Genomic DNA, 22449 nt, shown 5'->3' on the forward strand with positions numbered 1-22449 from the left:
CTGCCGGGGAACGGGCGGTGAGAGCCGGGAGCGGACACTGCCGGGGAACGGGCGGTGAGAGCCGGGGAGCGGGCGCTGGGAGCCGGGAGCGGGCGCTGCCGGGGAACGGGCCCCGGATACCCCGCAGGAGGGGTGCGGAGGAGCGGGGGGCCAGGTCCAGGATGGCGGGCCGGATGAGCGCGCGGCTGGGGCGAGGAGAGGACCCTGCCCGATGGCGAGGGCGCTCAGGGCTCGCTGAGACCTTTCCTGACCCCGCTTAGTGAGGAGGCGGCGTTGTCCAGCACAGGTGCCGCCTTCCCCCGGCAGCTTCTCCCGGCGGGACAGCGCGGTCTGCCCGTGCAGCTCTGGGATCTCCTCGTCTCCTCGGAGAAGCGAGGGACGGCGGAAGATGCTGTGCCTCATGGTAGCCTTCCTTCACCAGTTGCTGCTGGTGCTGGTGCTGTGCAGCCGGGGCACGGAGAGGTGTCCTTCAGCCTTCTGCGAGTGCTCTGACTGGGAGGACTACAAAATCACTTGCAGGGACATCTACGTTATTCCCAGCCTCCCGGAGGACACCCAGACCCTGTGAGTACATGGGGATGGTTTAGGGAAGCCAGCTGTGGGTGTTCACACTTTGCAGGCAGGAGATGCTCTGAGCTGATGTCCTGTGAGATGAGGAGGTGGTGAGAGGGCAGAGGTGCTGCAGATTACCTGGGCAGTACAGGAGAGTGGAACAGCAGTGTGCAGACTCTGCGTGTGGCAGGAGGTAGGAAAAGTGACTCTCAAACCTTCAAGATCTGTGAAGAGATGGTTCATTGGATCTTAAGAGTTCTGTGAAAAATGTAGGAAAAAAATAAGTAACTGGGCTGTTTGTGGGCAAAGTGAGCAGTAGGCTGGATGGATTCTGTGTGGCAAGTGCTTAGGGGATGAGGGGCAGGAAAGGTAGATCAAATACAATTTTGTAATTAAAAACCAATAGGAACTGGATGGGTCACCTCACAAAGACTTCCACAAAACCCTCTGGGCATTTTCAGCTTCTTTGTCAAAGGAAGAGAAAAGGAATCCGTGAGAACTGAGAATCCAAGTATACTGTCTTAGGGCACTTCAGATGAAAGTGTGGAGTATGGGATAAAGCAGCAAATTCAGAGCTTGCCAAAGGGATGGAGTAATTCAGGTAGCTCAGCCTAAGTGTTTGGTACATTGTGGGCACAGTAAGAGATCTTGTCCGGGTTCCTGCTGCCACTCCAGATAAGCATCTTGTGTCATATCTGAGAGTCAAATACTGTAATGAGACTGAAATGGCACCTGCCAGCTGCAACTGAGCAGATGAACCACTCCTGCCTTTCACTTTGTTTCTTGAGGTACAAAAGTTTTATAGTGTGTATGGAAGTTTTATAGTCTTTATGGAACTTTCATTTGTAAATATAGATTACTTTCTGATAAAGTAAATTAACTCAAACTCAGTTGATTTAACTGCAAGGTAAACTAGTAACAGATTGATTCATTTATGTCTTGATAATGATTCTCAGGAGACTTTATATAAATAAGAACCATTAAATTATTTGCACTTATTTGAATGCTTCTCAGATTTTTTAACACTGAAAGTAAAAACTTAAATTGGTCACTTGCCTAGAAAGAAAGAAAAAATATTGATGTTATTTCCATTATTTTTTCTTGCCTTTAATTTTTTGGATGGTTAGACTGCAGTATTTCAGTTAATAAGAGTTTAAATTATACACTTTTTTGTTATTATACTTTTATATACACAGTTTATTTAGGTTGAAATTGCAGTAATGCTGTGGCATGCACCAAGTAGTATGTTCTTTGAAATCTACCATAAGTTAGAAAATATAGCAGTTTCAGTTTATGGGAGAAAATACCTTTGTACAGGCATTTAAAATAGTTAATAGAAACAATGAGATCACATAATGAAATTTGATACTTCCCTTGAAATATGCTGGTTTGATGGCTGAGAAGTACCTCTCTGCATACAGCTCCACAAATAAAGCACTTTGGCCACTGGAATTCTAGTGTTTTAAACTCCTGTAGTAATGGGGGATGTAAAATAATAAGCCATTGTTTTGAAAAGACAAAAACACCCAGTGAAGATATTATTTCCATGGGAAAAGTAATTAATGAAAACAACAGAGAAATATTTTTCTGTTTATTTGGGGTGAAATTTAATCATGTGCACCTATTGGAGCGACCATTGCAAACTTCTCAAGATGTGTACTCCCTGCCATGTCAAGAAAATATTCCATGTAATGACAATTGTGATTTTATAGTGTATGGTAGAAGTGGTAGAATGTGTGCTGCATAGTCTTTTATTTGAAAGCAAATGGGAGAATTATCTGAAGAAATAAGGAAAACAGAATTTTTACACACAACCTTCCCAAACAAACAAGCAGACAAAACACAACCCAATCAAACACAAAAAAAACCCACAGTTTTTTACTTCAGTTTGAAGTTTTCTCTCTGGATAAAGTGTGTTTATTTTCCTCCTATTCTCTTATTTGAATTGCTGGTGGACTGTACCCAACTCTGTAGTCCCTTGCTCTCTGCAAATGTCTTAATATTTCTTTCCTTCCATATGTTAAGTGGGAGTTATAACATTTACCTATATGTGGTTTTTGTTCAGAGTGCTTTCAGGTGCTTCAGGCTGGATTATTTGCACTGGCAGTTAAAACACCACACAGAATTTTGTGAGATTGTAAAGTGTGTGCCCCTGATTCTGTCATGTTTTCATCTTTTTCTGTACAATAGGCAGCAGTTCTGAATCAAAGCCAAAAGATTCCAAAATAATTGGAGTTTCTGTTAACCTTAAGAACAAATAAACTCTTCTTTGAGGTGAGACATGTCGCTGTATGTATTGCACCGTTTGTGTTTAAACTCTCTACAATTTTCCCTAAATGCAGCAAGTTTGTTACTTTTAGGCAAAGTAATTCTGCTTCTTGGTGGTAATGAGTGAACCTCTAGATTGCCAATTTAAAAACTTTTTTGTGTGGCTATTCAGGTTTGTAGGGTTTGTAGGACTAAGAGACTGGTGAGACTAGGAACACTTTGCCAGCTTTTGGAGATGATGAGCTCTTTTCAATGCACAGCATCTTGAAACTCCAATTAAAGTTTCATTCTGATTATTCAATCAGAGCTGTTCTCATTTCTCTTTTACTACTTTAAAAGAATGGAGCAAACCATTTTTTAAGAAATGCTTACAAGAAATTCCAATAAAAGTTTATTTCTAACTCTTTTAGTAGAAAAGGGGCATGAACTTAAGCCAGAAAAGTGTGTTCATTTTAAACTGTTATTTATCTAAATATAGTTAATGCAGGTACTTATCCAGAATTCCTGAATGCACAGATATTGATTTTGAATATGACCTTTTTTCAGTATAAGATTTTTTTTTTTTGCTTACACATACAGATCACCAAAACCCCACAGAACATTTTTTAAAGATATAATTGCATCATAATTCTTGAATTATTGTAATATGTTTCTTGGCATCATTCTGATGACACATTCATGATCCCAGCATCACCTCAATGCACTTCTCAATTATTTTCATTTTATAAATCTATTGCTAATTGGTTTTAATTCTTTTTCTTTGACAATAAAACTAATAAAGTTTTGCTTCTTATTCAGTGTGCATTACATCTCCTACATTCACTTACAAAAATAACTTAATCTCTCCCCTTCCCTTCCCTTCCCTTCCCTTCCCTTCCCTTCCCTTCCCTTCCCTTCCCTTCCCTTCCCTTCCCTTCCCTTCCCTTCCCTTCCCTTCCCTTCCCTTCCCTTCCCTTCCCTTCCCTTCCCTTCCCTTCCCTTCCCTTCCCTTCCCTTCCCTTCCCTCAATAAGGTTTCTATCCTGTACCCAGGTGCTATTTTCATATCAACATAATCAAATTTGATTGAAATTGAACAAGAGGATGTTAGGCAAGGACAGGGGAACTGGTATATAAATAGATACAAAACCAGTACAGTCTTCAAGACTATGCTCTTTACATTAGATACTAAGCTACAGTTCTGCATTTGCTCCTGTAAATTTGCCGTAGGTAGGGTACTGCCTTCTGATTAATGCCCATATATACTGTATATTCTGTAGGTAATATAGAATGGCTACACATTTCGAAATAATTTTTTAGTTGCAATTAATTTGTTTTCCAAAAAATATGTGATTATTTTCATTTGTAAAAGTATTTGACTATTTCTGAAGACAGAGCCAGATTTGAACCTTCTTAAAATAATTAATAATTTGTTTTACCAAACACCATTATACTTACCAAGTCCATGAAATCGTTTTATCAATTGCCTTTCAGATAATGATTGAAATAATTCTATGTACATGGCTGCAACATGAAATTTTTCCTAAATATTGTATTTTGCATAAAATTATACTTTCTTGTCAATTCTGATGCTTGTAATTGTACTTACCTACATATTTTGCTTAGAAAGGCATCGTTTTGCTTCTATAATCCTGCTATTAACACACAACAATCCTGCATTTGACATACAGTAGGTCCAAAACACTAGGTCAAAAAATTAGTGTGTATTATTGTCTCAGTTAAATTGAAATGTGACAGTGAAAGGATTTGTCCACAATCCCAATGGTAAATTGAAGCACTCTTCTAAGGGTTCTTGAAGTAACTTACAAACTGTGCACTGCTTTTCTGTATATACACAGGCCAACTCAAAGTGAGCAGATGAAGAACAGGATTGAGGGACTAAGGGAATAGAGAAATATTACCAAAATAATACTTTGTGAACATTGAATACAATATTTTCTTTCATTCCTTATCAGTCATTGGATCAGTAACATTTCTTGTACATTTGAAACATTTAAATTTCCTGTGTCATGGTACAGAAACCAATCAAGCGCTAGGAACTGACAAGCACTCGTACAGAAGCAAGCACTACTTCACCATTTTTGAACTACACACATAGTTTGCTCAACAGAAAGCAGGAGGACTGCAAATAGTTATTTTTTAAATGCTGTGAAGAGATTAACCTCAATGAGAATATCACAGATTTTTACAGAAGACACTGGTGATAAGGCAGTAGAAATTAATTTGTATTGTTTCCTTGTTTGAGAAGATGATGAGTTTTGATCATCATAGTACCAAAAGAGTTGTTTATACCAGAGTTAAAAAAACTCTTATTTTTGGAGTTGATTTCAACAGTGGTTTAACAGACTGATTTTGTAAGTGTTACACTACACTGAATCTTGAATTGCTATTATAATCAGTTTTCATTACAGTGTTTTCTTTTGGCATAACATTTCCAACCCATTACACTTCAGAAGCACACAACAGCCTTCTCTTGAATTGGGAAACAGAGTTTATTGATACATCTGTAAAAGGAAAGAAAAAACTTAAATTTTGCCAAAAAAAAAAAAATCTATGTGACTACTAAGGAATTATTTACAGATTTTTTTTGGCAATAGCTAATATCAGTGGAGAGGGCAACTTTTCATGAATCTGACTCAAACAGTCTGTTTATATTCGCAAAATCAAGAAATGTTTGATGTTTTCCTTAACATGGGTTTACAGAACCTCCAAACAAGCTATAAAAGGTGATATTATATATAAAAGGTGATATTATATTTCAATTATATATTGAAAATTGGACTGTCTCAGGAAGTGTTTTAAAAATGTCTAAATGATCTGCCTTCATCACCAAGTGTGACTGAACCTTCCCACATGCAGTTCAGAGAGACTACTCTGAAATGCTAATCTGCCAAACCGGGAATAGGGAAAATGAAATACAGTCTCAGTTCTTTAAAAACTCAACTTTAAACATGCTTTTGTGTTCTGCTGGACTCAGCCCTTACATATCCTTATGTTCACAGACTACACAAGAAAGAGTCTCAAAAAAATTAACAGTATGTATTGTGAAGCTGCTAATGGCATAGCAGCTTCTTAACCACACTTAGGTGGCTACTATGTGGTAGCCAAAATTTAGAGAGTAGAAAAAGTAGCTTGTTTTACTCAAAAATGAGAAGTGAGCCATCTGCAAAAGGACATTTTATGTCAACACCTTTTATTCTATTCAAGATTGTGCAAACCATTCAGTGCCCTGGTACCTTACCCAAGTCAATGGAAAACACTCAGGATTTTGCCAAGTGCAATGCTATGGACTCAAGCAACGAAGCAATGAGATCAGCTATAATAAACACTACAATTTAAGCCTAAATGAGCTGCTGACACATACTAAAAGAAGATTAGTTCTCTCTTGAACTCCAGCTAGTGCGTGTCATCTCTGTGAATGCAAAGAAATAGGCATTTAAAGTCAACCTTTCTTTTTACAAAGAAAGGTTGAATCACACAACATGAAAAGATTGAGCTAGTTTTTTCTCACAAATAAGTAGATACATAAATATAGAATTGAATAATTGAATTGAATTGAAACCTAATACTGTAATTTATCACAGACTCATACAATAGTTTGGGTTAGAATGCACCTTTGAAGACCATCTAGTCCAACCACCTCTTGAAGGAGCAGGGACATCTTCAACTAGATTAGGTTGGTCAGAGTACCATCCAGCCTGACCTTGAATGCTTCCAGAGATGATTTAGCTACCACCTATATGAGCAATCTGTGCCTGGGTTTCACCACAGTCATTGTAAAAATGTTTTCTTTACATCTAGTCCGAATTGACCATCTTTTAGTTTAAAATCATAATGCCCTGCCTTATTGCAGCAGGCACTACGAAAAAGTGTGTCCCCAGCTTCATTAGAAGCCCTCTTTCAGTACTGGAAGGCTGCAATAAAGTGTCTCTGGAGCCTTCTTTTCTGCAGGCTGAAAAAGCCCAGCAGAAGAAAGCTCAACCTTTCCTCGCAGAGAGGGATTCCAGCTCAACCTCAACCTTTTCTCATAGAGAAGGGTTCCAGCTCAACCTTTCCTTGCAGAGAGGGGTTCCAGCTCAACCTTTCCTCATAGAAAGGGGTTCCAGCTCTCTGATCATTTTCACGGCCCCCCACTGAACCCGCACCAGCAGGTCCACATCTTTCCTGTGCTTAGTACTCCAGAGCTGGATACAGTACTCCAGGTGGAGTCTCACAAGAGCAGAGGGGCAGAATCCCCTCCCTTGCCCTGTGCACTTGGAGCCTTGGATAAATGACATCTGCAGCCCTTCCCTTGTCCCCTGATGTAGTCATTCCCAGGCCACTGGGTTGGTCAGACGAGATTTGCCCTTGGTGAAGCTGTGCTGTCTGTCTCAAATCACCTCTCTGTTTTCCATGTGCCTTAGCATAGCTTGTGGGAGGATCTTCCCAGGAACAGAGATGAGGCTGACAGGTCAATAGTTACCCCAGTCCTCCTCTCCACCCTTTTAAAAGATTCGATGCTTCGTTCAATGCTTTGTCCTTTCCGGTTGCCTGGAACTTCACGTGATTGCCATATTAAAACACTACACCCTCATATTTTCGTGCATTGTGATCACAGACGTACTTATTTAATTACTTTTGAACTAAATTTTGATTTTGACCTAAACTGGGTACTGCTGCCTCTTTTACCCTGAACTTTAAATTTTTATGATGGCCTGCTATAAAATGTACTCTAACTACAATAGAGAAGAGCTGTGTTTCTGAAATATTGAACTAAAAGCCTATAAATTTCTGCAAAGAAAGTTCAAACAGGATCATGAAATTTCAGAAAAGAGCAGTCAGAAGAGGCTCACATCCTACAGGGAAAGAGAGTAAGAATAGGCTGTAATTGTTGGCTACTGTTGCTTTTAATCAGAGAACCTCTAAGTGCCTATAATTGCTGCCAGCTGCTCAGCAGAGGTCAAAAAGTCAAACTGAATGTATGAATTATTAAGATAGAAATATAGATGAAAATAAAGGATTTTTTTTTTTGCCTCTGATCGTGTACATCGCATCTGCAAAAGGACATTCAAATGTATGAAATTACTTGCACGCAAAAAATAACTACATAGCAGCGACTACTCTGTGTTTCCTCAGATCCTCCTTTTTGCCTCACTGGAAGATGTGTATGCTGATTTTTTTTTTTTCAGACATAACCTCCCTTGATCACCATGATATTTTAAAGATGATAGGGTAGCCTTAGAATGATATCATGGATATCATTGCCCTTAGGTGCAACATCTCAGGTCCCATGGATTGATATATGTCCAGTACATTTCAGTGCTTCTTTGGTCTATCCTCTACTTCAATAATGCTCCATTTCCTCAGGCTGCACAGACAGGCAAAGGACTTAAGTGGCCTGGATGCAGATGAAAAGAAAAAAAAAAAAGTTGCAGAGAAGTGGCCTGATTTTGGCTGGAATAGAGCTAATTTTCTTCATAGTACCAAATATGGTGCTGTGGATTGGATTGGATTTGGATTTGTGCTGGGAAAAAAGTTGGTTATTCGGGGGATGTATTAGTTATTGTTGAGCAGTGCTTAGAAAGTCACAGCCTTTTATGCTTCTCATGCTACCCCACGAGGCTGGAGGTGCACAAGGAGCTGGGAGGGCACACAGCAAGCTGTCACTTTGCTTTGTTGAACCTCACACAGTTGCCTTGGCCCATCATTCCAGCCTGTGCAGGACCCTTTAGAGAGCCTTCCTACCCTCCAGCAGATCAACATTCCTGCCCATCTTGGTGTCATCTGAAAACTGACTGCGAATAGAATCATTCCTTCCTGTGAAGTCTTTTTTATTTCAATCCAGTCAGAAGCACTGGGTGATCACAAACTGAGCAAGGATAAGCTCCAACATTGTGGATTGGGGTTTTCTGTTTGCTATAAATTCACAAGTAACCAACCTAAATTCTCTCCTGTCAGTCTGAGAGTGTCCATATGTACCTCAGTTTGTAGGTAGAGGATACATTAGCAGTAAGAGATTACTTTCAGTACCTACTTGTTCCAAACCCTGACCTGGACAATTTCATTTTGAAGGAATCTAGTATTTCTTTAATTAATTAGGGCTGGGCCAGTTTTGAGCGATACTTTATGTTATTCTGTTGGACTGCTAGTTGTAGGAAAGCAGCTGTGTAGTCTTGCATATTCAGAAATTATTCCCTACTTGCAGAGTTCCTTTGCTGTGTGAATCATTCCCTCCTTCCTACCACATTGGTAATACTAGCATTGGACACTAGGTGGTAATCATCTTCTGGTAAGTTTAGCACAAATTTCACTATGTGAAATGCCTTTTTATAGCTATTTTTGCACCACTGAAAGACTATAATGCATTTATTTCAGAATAATTTAAAATACATTTTTGTTTGTGTTGGATTTAATTGGACATAAAAAACTAGAAATGAATGTGTCAATAGCTGTTTACCTAGCCATTACTTTGTTGTCATATTTATTTCTCTTATATAAAAAGCTAAAGGTCATTGCTTCTTATAATTTTCTCAGAAAAATGAATTTTGAATGTAAAATTTTTTACTTTGTTTCAAATTGACAAACTCTTTCATATTGACATATGGTAAATTTTCCCCCCTGTATTGGTGGAAAATAGTTCATTAAAATACATAAAGCTTTTGTTGAGATGATTCAAATTATAAATCATATAATTTCAATCTGAAATTCTTTGGGTGGTATGTATTTACTTATTGTGTTTTGTAGATATGCATTTAAAAGCTTTTAAAATGAAGAGACAACTATGTAAAATATATATTTACTTCCCTAATAGATCTTACTGAAGTAATATCACTGATACTGCTGTGGTTGTTAAAATAACATCTATATGGACATAACCCCTGGACTAATTGACATTCCCATGGTTGGGAGCTTGTTTGGAGCCAGGTGTATTGAGGTCAGGAGAAACATCAACCCACTGTTGGAAAAGTAGAAGTCTTTACTCATTCTTGTAACAAATATATGGAGTAGAGAAGGTAGACTGGGGAAGTAGATTCTTCCCTTGGGATTATAGTATAATTTATACTTTATTCAAGACAAAACCTTGGAGAATTTCTGCATATATTGTTATTATTAAAGTCTATTTCTTGTATGCAAATTCCAGAAACTTGATAAATCTCAAAATGATAATATATTTGGCTATGTAAATCAAATATAATTGTAGTAATGAGATACTTGGCATTATGAAACAAAACAGAATCAGGAAATCATCCTAATTTGTTATTTCTTTTTTCTTTAACTGTTGTTAAATAGCAGCTAGGGGGAAAGTTTATCATTTGTTCTTGATTATTATTCAACAGATGCTCTGTAAGTGTATTCCCAAACTGTATTGGAAAACCAAAGATTAACAGCAACATGTTGTAACTCTGAGTTTAACAGCTATCATAGGCTGAATTTCAAAAGCATTTCCTCCTTTCTTATTTAGAGGAGTAAGTCTGCTAGAGAGTCATTTTTTTAAAAGCTTAGCTATTGATAAGTATCTCCCTTAAATATTGTGGGTTTTTCTGAAATCTCCTGCAGATGGGTAAGGTGCATGCCACCCCCGCATCAGATGTTAGAGGAGGAAGAATGTACTATTTATTACAAAAAAAATGAAGAATTCTGGGAAGGTAGTTGCAATTGCTCTAATTCAATTTTGGCTGACATGCCTGAACTTCTTGCTCAGAATGAGGGATGGGATATTGTTGTGGAGACTGAAATTATTAAAAGAATTCTCTTAATACTTCATTAACTTCAATGGGCAAATATGTTCTGCTGGCCATGCTCTGGAGTGTCACCACTGAGTTCTTGGGAGGGATGATGCAGAAAGCTGCAATTTAGATTGATGGAGCACAGCAAAGAAAAAAAGCCACATAATGAAACAGGAATAGAAATTAGGCAAAGATGGCAACTCAGAGACATGGCAAGATAAGAACAAAAACATTGGAGCAGAGCTGAAGCTGTGTAGGACTTGTTAATGTTAAATTGTAGTTATCAGAGGATATTAACTGCCAATTTTTTGTTTCTCTAGGAGATTTTTGGAGACTCATCTAAGAAAAATTCCAAGTGATGCTTTTTCCAATCTCCCCAACATCTCTAGGATGTAAGTTCTGTTCAGTTTCTGATACTATTCTTTCAAATTTTTAAAAATTACTCTCCTTCTCCAAAATTTTGTCTTTGTATATAAAAATTTATGAAATGAAAATATTAGGGTTTGGTTTCTCCAAGGAGGGTCCTGAACAAAGGAATCCCTGGGATTTTACACCCTCACAATTCAAGTGCCCCAGTGTCCGTGGTCCTTAACTCCTGCTGTGTCTCTAAGTGTCCCCCTCACCTATTATATGTCATATTTCATCCAGATATATTGAAATAAAGACTTCCTAAAATCCTTTAAAGTAATTGTTCTTTGATATCTGCAGCTTCATTTACCATCTCAGTTTAATCAGATAGGGTATTGTTTAGGTTTTTTTTGGAGAGGGAGGGATATCCCTCACATGATGTATAATATTATATATAAAAAGGATAAACTTAGTTTAGAACAGAGTTTGATTCAATATAAAAGGGTGTCAGCCCTTCTTTGGCTCCAAAAGCTCCACTGCAATTTAAATTTTAATAGTGTCAATGTCCATCTGGATATTTCTCGTAGCATTACTACTACCACAAAATGTGAACTCCCACCCTCTTGATATAAACTTCAGGTTAGGGAATCAGTACCTGTGTTTTAAATACAACTTTTATGTATATGTCTTGGCCTCTAATGTACCACATGTCTCATTTGCCTCTCCCAGCCCATAATTTCTGTGCAATGAAAATTACCAGATCTTTCCTGGATTTGCAAATTCATCTAGAAAATGTTCTGAAGTTTCAACAGGGGATTATATACTGTGTTTATTATTCAAAATACAGCAGCTCATTTTGCTATATGGTGTCTACTATATGATTTCCACAAATAAACATGTTTTTATCTGTACTGAATAGAAGATTTAGTTCTCCTCTTTATGAACCTTGTTTAAACAAAAATTTTAGAGCTACAATTTCTCTTAAATGAATGCATGGCTATGTACTCTTGATAGCCAGAAGTAGAGATTTTTTTCCCTCTGTGCTGCTTTTCCACATGAATGAAAGAAAAAACATTTAAATTACCTGCTTAATTACAAAGCTAATTCCTGTCAGAAAGGCATCACTGAATAAAGGTTTTATAGGATATTCAAATGTAATTGCAATTTCTGGTTTACACTGTTAATAAGGCAAATACACTAAATCTTGGTACAAGGGATTCACCTGGTACTTTCTGCCAACTTAAGAACATATTGAACATTCAGTATTTTTAAGGTCAGGGATTTTTTAATGTCAAGGAACATTTTTTCTGGGTTTAGGATGATGCTTTGGGGTCACATTCACGAGTACCTCACAAACACCCGGTCTGTGGCTCCTCAAAGTGTTTTCTCCGCAGTTTCTCCCCACAAAGGAGCATCCCAGAGCGCTCTCTGCCAGCAGCCCCATGTAAAGCACAATTCCCCTGTGCAGCACCGTGCCTTTGCCACCCTGGGCACTCTGCTGGCCCACAGCCAATGCCAGCACACAGCTCCCCACAGCCCACATGTGTCTGCACCTCCTGTGCCCCCGGTGCCAGCTGACACAGCCCAGCCTCAGCTCAGCCTCAGGGCCTTACCTGCTCCTGGCTGTCCTCTCCTGAAGTGCCCCACGGGTCACCAAGCTGCTCTCCATCAGCAGCAGAGGACAACAGGGGCAGCAATCTGGGGGATGCTGAGGTTGGAAAAAAGCAAATAAAGGTGGAGAGAGGGAGAAGGAAGAAAATAAGGGCTGGGAAAATAAGCAGCCTTGTGGCTGCTGCCAAGTGTTGATCTGATTTAAATCCTGCTCTCTGAGTGCCATCATAGCTGGATGAGAAAAATGACATGACAAATGAAGTGGCATGATGGCACTAGCTGTGGCTTCCCAGTGTCTGAGACCTGTTTATTTTTCTGTTTGCTGGTGTTTAGTTACATCTCTATAGATGAAACACTTCAGAGTCTGGAGGCCCATTCCTTCAACAGTTTAAGCAAAGTCACTCACATGTAAGTACTGTAATTAAATAAATGAATACAGTCATGAGATAAATTTGGAATATAACACACATGATGATGTTCATCATTCCTGTCTCCTATGTAGCTAAATATTCCGTTTTTCATTTCCTTTCTCCATAATGTGGAGTGAGTCAGTCTCTTTTTTGAGCTTATTTCATTGTGCTTGTTTTCCATACATCTTTTTGGTTCCCTTCTGTATCTTCCCATAGAAATGTAGATAAATGTACTGAGAAACTAGTGGGAGTGCATAATGAACTTGATGTCAAGTTGAAATAAAATGGTAACTAAGAATTATTTCTGTCAATTTACTGCAGGTAAGTGTAAAACAGTAATATAAGCATAAGAAATAAAATCAGAAGGAGCAAAGCACAGAGCAAAATGGCACTACCTGGAGACATGAAGAATAAGTAATCATTCTGAAAGTGCACTAGTAAAATGAAGAGTGTTTATATGGTTATTAAGTGGAACAAGAATAATATGGAAAAAGGCTTCTGGGAAGTGTTTCTGTACCTTTTTGTTCTTCTGTTCTGACCAATCCACACCAAGTGACACACTAAGGGCAGTTACAGAACTGCTGGGATGCATCCAGACAATTCTTGTCATCCATCTGCACCCTGTCAAAATGAGAATGTAATGTATTGAAGAGAGAGCTCCAAAGGACCCCTCCTGTATCTGGTACTCTTCCATGTTTCCATTACTGATCCAAAAGGGGGACTGGAAAGTGTGCCACTGTTGTAAGGCTCAGCTGAATTTGGCATATTTCAGAGATCTTTGTTTGCAGAGGTTCCATGGGAGAGCACTGTTGGTCACCATGGATCCAGAAAACACAGTAATTGAGAAAGGTCTTTTGTGTCCAGAAAGAAAACATGCCAGAGGCAGACTGATTTTTTTTAAGGTTGTTGCAAGAGGTGAAAACTACCACCCATTTTCACACTAATGTTTGAAAATGTATTTATAATGTTAAAGTAGATTAGACAAGACACATGGCAGCCTCTAGGAAATGTAATCCTATGGCTGGTATTTATTCCTATGGTAATAAACACTAGAATTGTTTTCCTGGAGACATTGTCTCTACCACTGCAGGCCTTTAAGGCTGTATGATCTGAAATTCCATAGATCTATTTAATCTTCACTCAGAGAAAGAGACTGAATTAGATGATTTAACACTGCTGTATTTTCTATGATTCTTTTTCCTTCTACTTTACACAGTGTGAATCAGAAAGACTAACAAAGTAACAAGAGAAAAATATAATTATTGTCAATGAAGATAAAGAGAGAAACTAATGCTGGAAAGTGTAAGTGACTCCTTTAAGAGAACATGAGCCTGACTGGCATATCTAGAAGCAGAGTGCAAGGATCCTGAGATCTACTTCAGGCCAACAACATGCTCCAGTAGTATTCCTGAGCTTCACAGCAAGGGTTTGGTGTGATATCAGTACTTACCTGTGGTTATAACACCATTTCCTATTATGTTGATGTTTTTACCTGAGCCTGTCACGTCCATGTTCTCTCTTCCTCTTTCATAGTTGTTGTGTCTGTAAAATTTCTTGTTTAATGCAAATGAACACTTAGTGAAACATTGACTGGCAGCACATTTTATCAGCAATGAATAAAGTATCTGCCACTGTGATACAAATTCCTCATATGGCACTTCTTTTGTGGCTCACCTTATTAGAAATTAAAGATAAAATGCTCCAGAAAGCTCCAAAATCACACCCACTGCAGCCCCCAGGCCTGGATGTGTTGTCCACGACTGAAAGCTGCAGGTCTGTGCAGGAGTCAGCAGAGTTCCCAGGCTCATGTCACCCCTGGCACAGCCTTGTGGGGAGGCCATGGAGGGAATGCTTCCTGCTCCACTATACAAGGGTATGGTAACGTGGGACCCCTTCTATTTCTCACAAAGCATTGCCAAGAGAAACTGTAGACAGCATACAAGATTTTTTTTTCCTGCACGAGAGCCAACAATATTACCCAGAACAAGACATCAGAACTCTGCTCACAAAAGTTATAGGAAAACCCCAAGAATTTGCAGATAGCCCACAAAGAAGGGCCACCTCTACCACTTAAAAGAACTTACCAGGTTTATAAAATCTGTTTGGAAGTAAGGCACGTGTATAATTTAATCAGGGGATATCCTAGCATCTGGCAAGTTAGACAGTTGCATATATGCTGTGAAAAAAAGCAATTTATAGATTTGACAGTTTTTATGAATTGTTTCTATAACTCCTGATTTGTTAAAACCTATCACTGTTGAGTTTGATTTACCTTCCAAACAGTGGGATAATACAGGGATAAATTTGCATCTTGTGCTATGCATTAATTTAATGCATTTACATAGTATTTTTTAAGTATTATTGCTAAAATAATAGTAGGTTAAGATTATCACAAAGTATTTTAAAGGAGGTTGAGATTAACAGTTTTTAAAAGTCATTTCACAGAGTTTTATTTTTACAGCTTGTTTTTCTTTGAACTTTCATAAAGTGCAGCTTTATATAAATAATCTTTTCACCCTAACTGAAACTTATACACACAGTTTCATTCTGAAAACATTTGTGTTTAGACATAAAAACTTTTAAAGAGAAAATTCAGTGTTTGTGGAAGGAAGAAACTAATGCTTTGCTTTCAGCCATGTGTTATGGGAATAGGCATCCTGTGTTCATCATGATCTGTCTGCCAAGCTTAGTTAGTGCACTTCAGCCTTGATCTTCAGCAACCCATTTTCTCAGGGCTTATTTGGCTCCTGTACCTGTGTCCTGACTTTCTGTTCCTTCCAGACCTCAGCTCTTTAAGCATATTTTTATGACCCATATTTTATAAGGGTCACGTGTTGTTATGCATCCATGCCTTTCAAGTACTGAGCAACTTCTGCAAAGTAAGGAAACTGATCACCTGCTGTATTTTAATGAGCCACATCTCATTTTGCTGGTAATTAATGGCAAAATTTCCAGTCTATGAAGATGTAAATAAGGAAAACAATTCTGCTGTTTTTTTCCTCCTCAGTTGTGTTAAATTGGTCTCACAATGGTTTCTTGTTTCTTCTCTTTGTATTTACCATTTTTAAGCATGTCTGTTTACGAATTCAGATCTGTCTTGCTCATACAATTACATAAGTATGTATTTTTTGTAAGTGTAGTTGTGAAAGGGTCTGATTAGCAATCAGTGTCTCTCTGTAGCTGCCTTACTAGTAGAACTGAAGCTTACATTACACTAAATAAAAACCTGTTGTAATTAGGTCTCTGTTTCTCAGGGAAACATTCCTGCAAACAGAACCTCAGAACCTCATTCTTTCTTTTCCTCCTTTCTCTGTGTCTTGGCTCACCCTCCCCTGGTCTCTCCCTACTCTCTTCTCCTTGCTCATAAAGCATTCTCCTCTTAGACAACCACATTAAAAGCCCTCTCACATTTGGGAACAACGCCAAAGGTTATGGTTCAAGTGGCTTGCCCTCATATATGTGACGTTATTTGAAGAGCTGCTGGGGGAGCACTTGCAGCCCTGCAGGGAGATGGAGCCAGGGGCAGAGCAGCCCCTCCATCCTCTGGGCAAGGGCTGCCCTTCTCTTGGACAGCTCATCATGCCAGGCCAGGGGATCCAGCACTGCAGGAAGAAGGGAGAAGCATCTGGAGAGAGGGAGAGGAATACTGAAGAGACTGATGGGGGAATGCTGGGTACCTGCAGTGAATTTCAGAGCTGGGATAGAGCTGAGCAAAACAATCCTGTTAAAATCTGCAGTCTGGAGTTGGGGAGTAGACCGTTGGAAGCCTAAGCCAGCTTTCTGGTGCCAGTGCTGCAAAGGCTTAAATAGGTGCATGCAGATGGGACAACATGGATGGTTTGGCTGCAGGGGGAGGATAAAACATGGAAGTAGATGAACAAGTGAGAGAAGCTAAGGTAGCTGTGAAATCACAGAAGGTAGAGAGAGGGGGCCCAGGTTACTACAATACGCTGTCATTATATTGCAGAAGTTCTATTATCAGTACATTGCAAGGGTTCCATATTGCTAGAGTTTTGTACCTCCTCGATGTTTCTTACAGACAGCTCCTCTAAGCACTGACTCATCCTTGTCCCCACAGCAGCCAGCTGACTCCAGATCCCTCAGCCAACCAACCCACTCTTTTATAACACTCTTTTGATTGGCTACAGGTGTGGCCTGTTAACATCAGGCCTGCTCCTAATCCTCAATAATTGGCTCAGCTGCAACTCTTTAGGGGGTAAGATTACATTCTATGTTCTATCCCCCTACACAGTACAATGAAAAAAAAAAGCTTATTTAAAACATTTCACAATTGCTGACCTGGATATCCTTAGTCTTTGCAGGTATCACAACATAACATGATTGTATTCCTACTCTAAAAGCAGATTTGCAATTTCTGAATTCTGGGTTTAAACAGACTCAAGAATGTATCAATATTGCAAGGCAGGTATGAAAAACATGTCTGGTGAATGAAATTTAGATTCCACTTCAATATGTAAATGTTTGTGCTTCTTTTAATGTTACCAAATTTAAGCAATTTTAAGTAGCATATTAACCCTTCTGAAAGTTAGCTGGCAAACATGTGTCTCATTTAATTAATTAGCCTAATATTTGAATAGTTCTTACTATTAGTTTCATTTTTAGATACATTTGGATTTGAAAGTAGTTATAGTTTTGCAACTAAACATAAGTTCATATTTATCTGTAAGTCTTGACACATATCTTTATAAAATCAAGTGACTTTCTCTGCACACCCATTCTTGATGAGATAAACTTTTTGTGTATTTTCATTAAAAATGAAAAGTGAATTGCTGTTCTTGGACAGTCAGGTGGTGATTTGATTGTAAACCTAGTACATTTTAAATTCCTAGTCTGAGTGCCAGAACTAAAATGTCAAACATCAAATGTCTTTAAAGTACAAATAAGACAGTTATTTAAATGGTTTTTTTATTTCCAAGAATAGAGTTTGTAAAGCAACTTTGAATACTTTTGTAAATACTCCACTAATAATTCTATTAGATTGTGGGTAAGTAGCAGAATCCTCTTTTTTCTTTTTTAATTAGCATCTCTAAGTAATTTCAGTTAGGACTGCAAAGTAAAATGCTTGTTCAGGACACCTTTTGCCTTTTTGCATCAATGGTTAACAAAAATGCCTTCTAACCGTCTCAGGTTTTCTTATACCTTAAAAGCACTTAATGCCCAGAAGGACTCAGAATTGTAACACTGCTGTATGCCATTATTTTTCTATTTTCTGAAGCTGCATTTCAAAAGTAATTTAAAATCAGCTCTCACAGACACTTAGATATCTGAGAACTAGCTTATTAGGCATTTGAAGTATACTCTTTGGCTTTATCTGCATTTTAGGCAGCTTAAACTACTAACAGTTTTCCTAGAGCTGCTTTTCAAAAACCATAACTTTTTAAGCTCACAAGTTTCAATATTTTCAACTCACCAATTCATAGAAGATAAATTATAAAAGTGGAAACCCTGGTTAATGAATTTACCGATAATCAATTTGGTCTTCTATCTTTATGGACCTTTTGGGATTAATCTTTACACCAAAGTGGTCTGTTGATTACGGCTTGAAATTAGGATCATACATTTATGTGTCTTTAAGCATAGTACTTATGCCTGATTACTGTAAAAGAAATTGTGAAATGCAGTTTGTCCTGCTAATTGATGAGATCAGAATTGTTCAAATATCCTTTCTCCTTATGGGCTTAACTTCATAGGTTCCAATATTAATGGAGCAGTAGATATTCTTTAAGTCTGTGATTTCAGAGAGAAATTCCTTCCAGTACTCTAAGACTTATCATGTTTGAGTATTTAAAACAAGGACAGCAGCACAGTTCATTAATGGAAATGAAGATCTGTGGCGAGGAAAGGGTTGGAAAAGAGAAGATTGGCAAGAGAGAAAACTAAATTGGAATTAGAATTGTTTTCATTCAGAGACCAATCTTGCACTGAGAAGATGTTAGAAAACAGTGTCAGAGAACTCATGTATCTGTGTTTGTTTTGGTTATTTTTTGTCTACTGAAGAAGTGACATTTTCTTACAAGATAACAGAAAACTGTGAAAGACTTAAAAGCATTCTTCTTATAGACTTGGGCCTCTGTGTGAGCAGGGAAAGGAGATAACAAGTGCAGAGATTGTACACCACAGCCCGGTGAAGGTTTGCACGTGTTCCAGGCCCCCTTTGATATGTAAGGCAGCACTCAGGCCTCACTGTGTTTTGCCCCTGCCAATATGAGCCTAGCAGTCTATGTGTCTCTACTTGATTTTTTTTGAATCCTCCAGCCAGCAAGATGATGGAATAAATCTACTCTCTGCACTTCAGCTCTGTGTCATGGTTGCCTTGGTGTTGCCTACATTTATCCACAGCACACAAGGTCTTTCTCCTTTTCACCCAGACAAAATTAGAGGCAACATATTCAGGGAAATAGGGAAAATTTGATTTCTGTCCTCAAGAAAAATTTGATTTTTTCTTAAGTGTAACACCCACTTCTGTCAAATCACCTTTTATTTTTCTATCTCTCTAATCTGTTTTGACTAGACACTTCTGAGCCTGGCTGTCTGTTCCACAATGGCCCTTTTCTTCCTTCTGGGCTTTAAGGCACCTCTGCAATACAAAGAGTAGGATGAATTGCAAGTATAAATACAGTAGATATTAAAGCCTACTTCTTTTTGAATCCAAAAATTATCAGTTCAAGAAAATTGAAAGCAGGGATATAAACCTTTTCCCAATGTTTAGTTGGGATTCCCTCACTCACATTATTTAAGATTTTCTCTCATTACTGTGCTGTCTCATCTGGATGTTTAAAATATTTTATTCCCAGATTAATTAGCTTTTAATTTGCATTGTTTAATTAGCAAATGTCCTCTCATGGTACAATTACTTAATAAATCAAAATTGTATCTCATTACATTATTTTGTTCTTTTTGTTCTTTTAATTTTAGTACCATCTGCTGATTTTGAATTCTTATTTCCAGTACCCTCATCCAAATAATTTAGGGAGAATGCTATGAATAGCAACAAACCAAAACCTGATGACTCTTTGATACTCCAGTGCATTATCCATTTCCAGGCTAAAGGCTGAACTGAAGATTGTCTTTCCCTGGAATATGCTTGGTCCACAGAGGATTATCAGGCCAGGAAGCTCGCAAGTCCAACATTTTGAAAGCAGTCAGTGATGGAAAAAACATGTCGGTTAATGTTTATGAAGCAAATTCCACTGTTGGGAATGTGATAGCTACATAATTATTAAAATAATTGGAGAGAAGCAAGAAACTGACACTGAGAGGATTTGTTTTAAGTACAGAAACAGAGCTACAGTTCAAAGTAGCTAAGAGATGTGAAGAACTGTTGAATGCAGCACTACAGTAGCAGTACTAGAGCAATAAATTACATCAATTTTACACTCAAGTAAAAGGACAATCCTCATTTCCCTGCAGTGTTTTAGTAAACAGAGAGAAAACTGGTGCAGAAAGGTGAAGCAGAACTGTTTTGTCAGTACAATACATGGAGAGGTTGAAATCTTTGTACCAGTGTCTACATAGTGATTTATCTACTAACGTCTGTCTTTTTTCCCACTTCTATTTCTTAGACAAATTGTCTGGGTTGATTTTATCCTATTAAAACAATTCCAGAGCCAGAGGTAGTCTTAAATCCCAATTTTCTGTTTCTTATATTATATAGGTTATTTGGCACAGTTAGACCAGGGCAAATTGAACACTACTGGTTTCTGCCCATTGGGTGTCTGTCCAGCAGCAGCACTTCTTTGACTGACTTAAGGCTGGAAGATCACTCACATAACCTGCACCATCATGCCCTCTAAATCTGTCATCTTTATCAAATTTCTCTGTATAAGTAGCTAGAAATGTTTTCTTCAGACCCATTGCTCCACTGCTAGTACCAGAAGGAAACCTGGCACAATTTTTCTACATGGTTTCTATTTTAGAAAGGCTGAAAGTTGTTTCAGCAGTGTTATGAGACCAGTGTCCAGTGCTGATTTAAGGTAAACAAATAGAAGAAAACATGTAAAACCATCCATGCAAAACTGCTGGAATCAGTAAAGAGTCCAAGAAACTAAAAGTCTGCATATGATGGGGGAGGGCTTTTTTAATAAAAGATGAAAATTGGTAGGTCAATTGAATCTACCTCAATACTGAGAATTTCAGCAGAGTCTGCTTGGTGCAGCCAGACTGCTGACTGTTGTTATAGTGAGAAAAGAAAGAAATCTGCTAGAAAATAGAAGAATTAGAAGTATTCAGGGAAATTGTACTAAGGGAAGAGACAAACATTTTAGAAAAATGAGGAAGAGTCATGACTCCAGGAAATGATGGTGGTGGCTGGAGGGGCAGCAGCCCCAGCAACACACCTGCAGAAAGCACCATCATGGCCATAGCTGTGATTAGTGTCAGGATGGGTTTTCAACATGTGCAGACTAAAAAGCCATTTGCAGACCAAGCTTTCTCTTGGGTGGAAGTATTTAAAGACTTTACTGTGGACAGAAGATATAAGGAATGAAGTCTATGTTACATCTTGCCTTGTTATATAGCAAACAGATATGCCATCCTCTATACTGCTGGGCATGGTTATGTAGTCAACGTTGTGGCCATTCCAAGTCTCAGAACAAAGTTGATTTAAGTGACTGAGCCACCACTTGATGAGCTCTGTAAAAGACAGGAAAAAATAATATAAAATACTGTCAGAGCCATAAAGAAAGTAAGCAGAAAAATTGCACATAAAATTATAAGGTGCAGAGATGGTTGTAATTTGATAAGATTATTATATACAAATAACAAAGGTTTTACTTTTCTTCTTTTTACTCAATGTTGCAGAAACAAAACCCCCGCCATGTTCAAAGTAACAGCCATTACCACAGGGTATTTGTTTTGATTTTAGGACCATGCAGACAAAGGATCCATAATCAAATCTTAGGTACTTCTTATCCCCTTGCTTCAAAAGGCCAGTCCTCAGGATGGCACCTATCCAGATGATAATGCATCATTGTAAGATTGCTCAGGTCTTGAGCTAGTGCTGTCCAGTACAAAAAGCTTATTGCAGGAATTAGGTCCCTGAGATTTCATTTTAACATTGCTGATTTCTGTTGTGATACATTATTAAATATTAATTATCAATGTTCCTCCCTTTTTACAGTGAAATTCGAAATCTTAGGAACTTGGATTACATAGATCCAGATGCCTTTAAAAACCTCCCACTTTTGAAATACCTGTAAGTATTTAGTACCTGCAACAAATTGGTATTTAAATCTCACAGATGACTCTTTACATTTTAGCAGTTTTGTTAGTTTGCATTTGATTTTGGAGCTGACTGCCATGTTTTTCCCTGTTGCTTTATTCTAATAACAGAAAGCCAGCAAGAGTAGGGGCTGGAACTCTTACTACTTTGGTGAGAAAGGAAAACATGTCCACAAATTCATCAGTAGTTTTCCCATTAGTCTTATCCATTAAATATCTAGAATACACTAATATTCCTTAGCAAAATTCCACAGCTAGCTCTTTCCTTATGATAAGTGCTGACTTATTCCATTTTTGTAGGAAACAGTGGGAAGA

General features: G+C 38.2%; 1 protein-coding gene across 1 annotated transcript in view; it reads left to right on the plus strand.

Annotated features, from left to right (window-relative positions):
• Positions 1-388: 388 nt before the first annotated feature.
• TSHR (thyroid stimulating hormone receptor) overlaps positions 389-22449 on the plus strand; it is a 44392-nt gene continuing 22331 nt past the window's right edge. The window contains exons 1-4 of the mRNA XM_058807318.1: positions 389-564; positions 10846-10917; positions 12818-12892; positions 22034-22108. Coding sequence (XP_058663301.1) covers positions 389-564; positions 10846-10917; positions 12818-12892; positions 22034-22108 — 398 coding nt within the window. The remainder of the gene's footprint in view (positions 565-10845; positions 10918-12817; positions 12893-22033; positions 22109-22449) is intronic.

The sequence above is a fragment of the Ammospiza caudacuta genome, chromosome 6 (assembly GCF_027887145.1).
Source record: "Ammospiza caudacuta isolate bAmmCau1 chromosome 6, bAmmCau1.pri, whole genome shotgun sequence".
Taxonomy (NCBI): Eukaryota; Metazoa; Chordata; class Aves; order Passeriformes; family Passerellidae; genus Ammospiza; species Ammospiza caudacuta.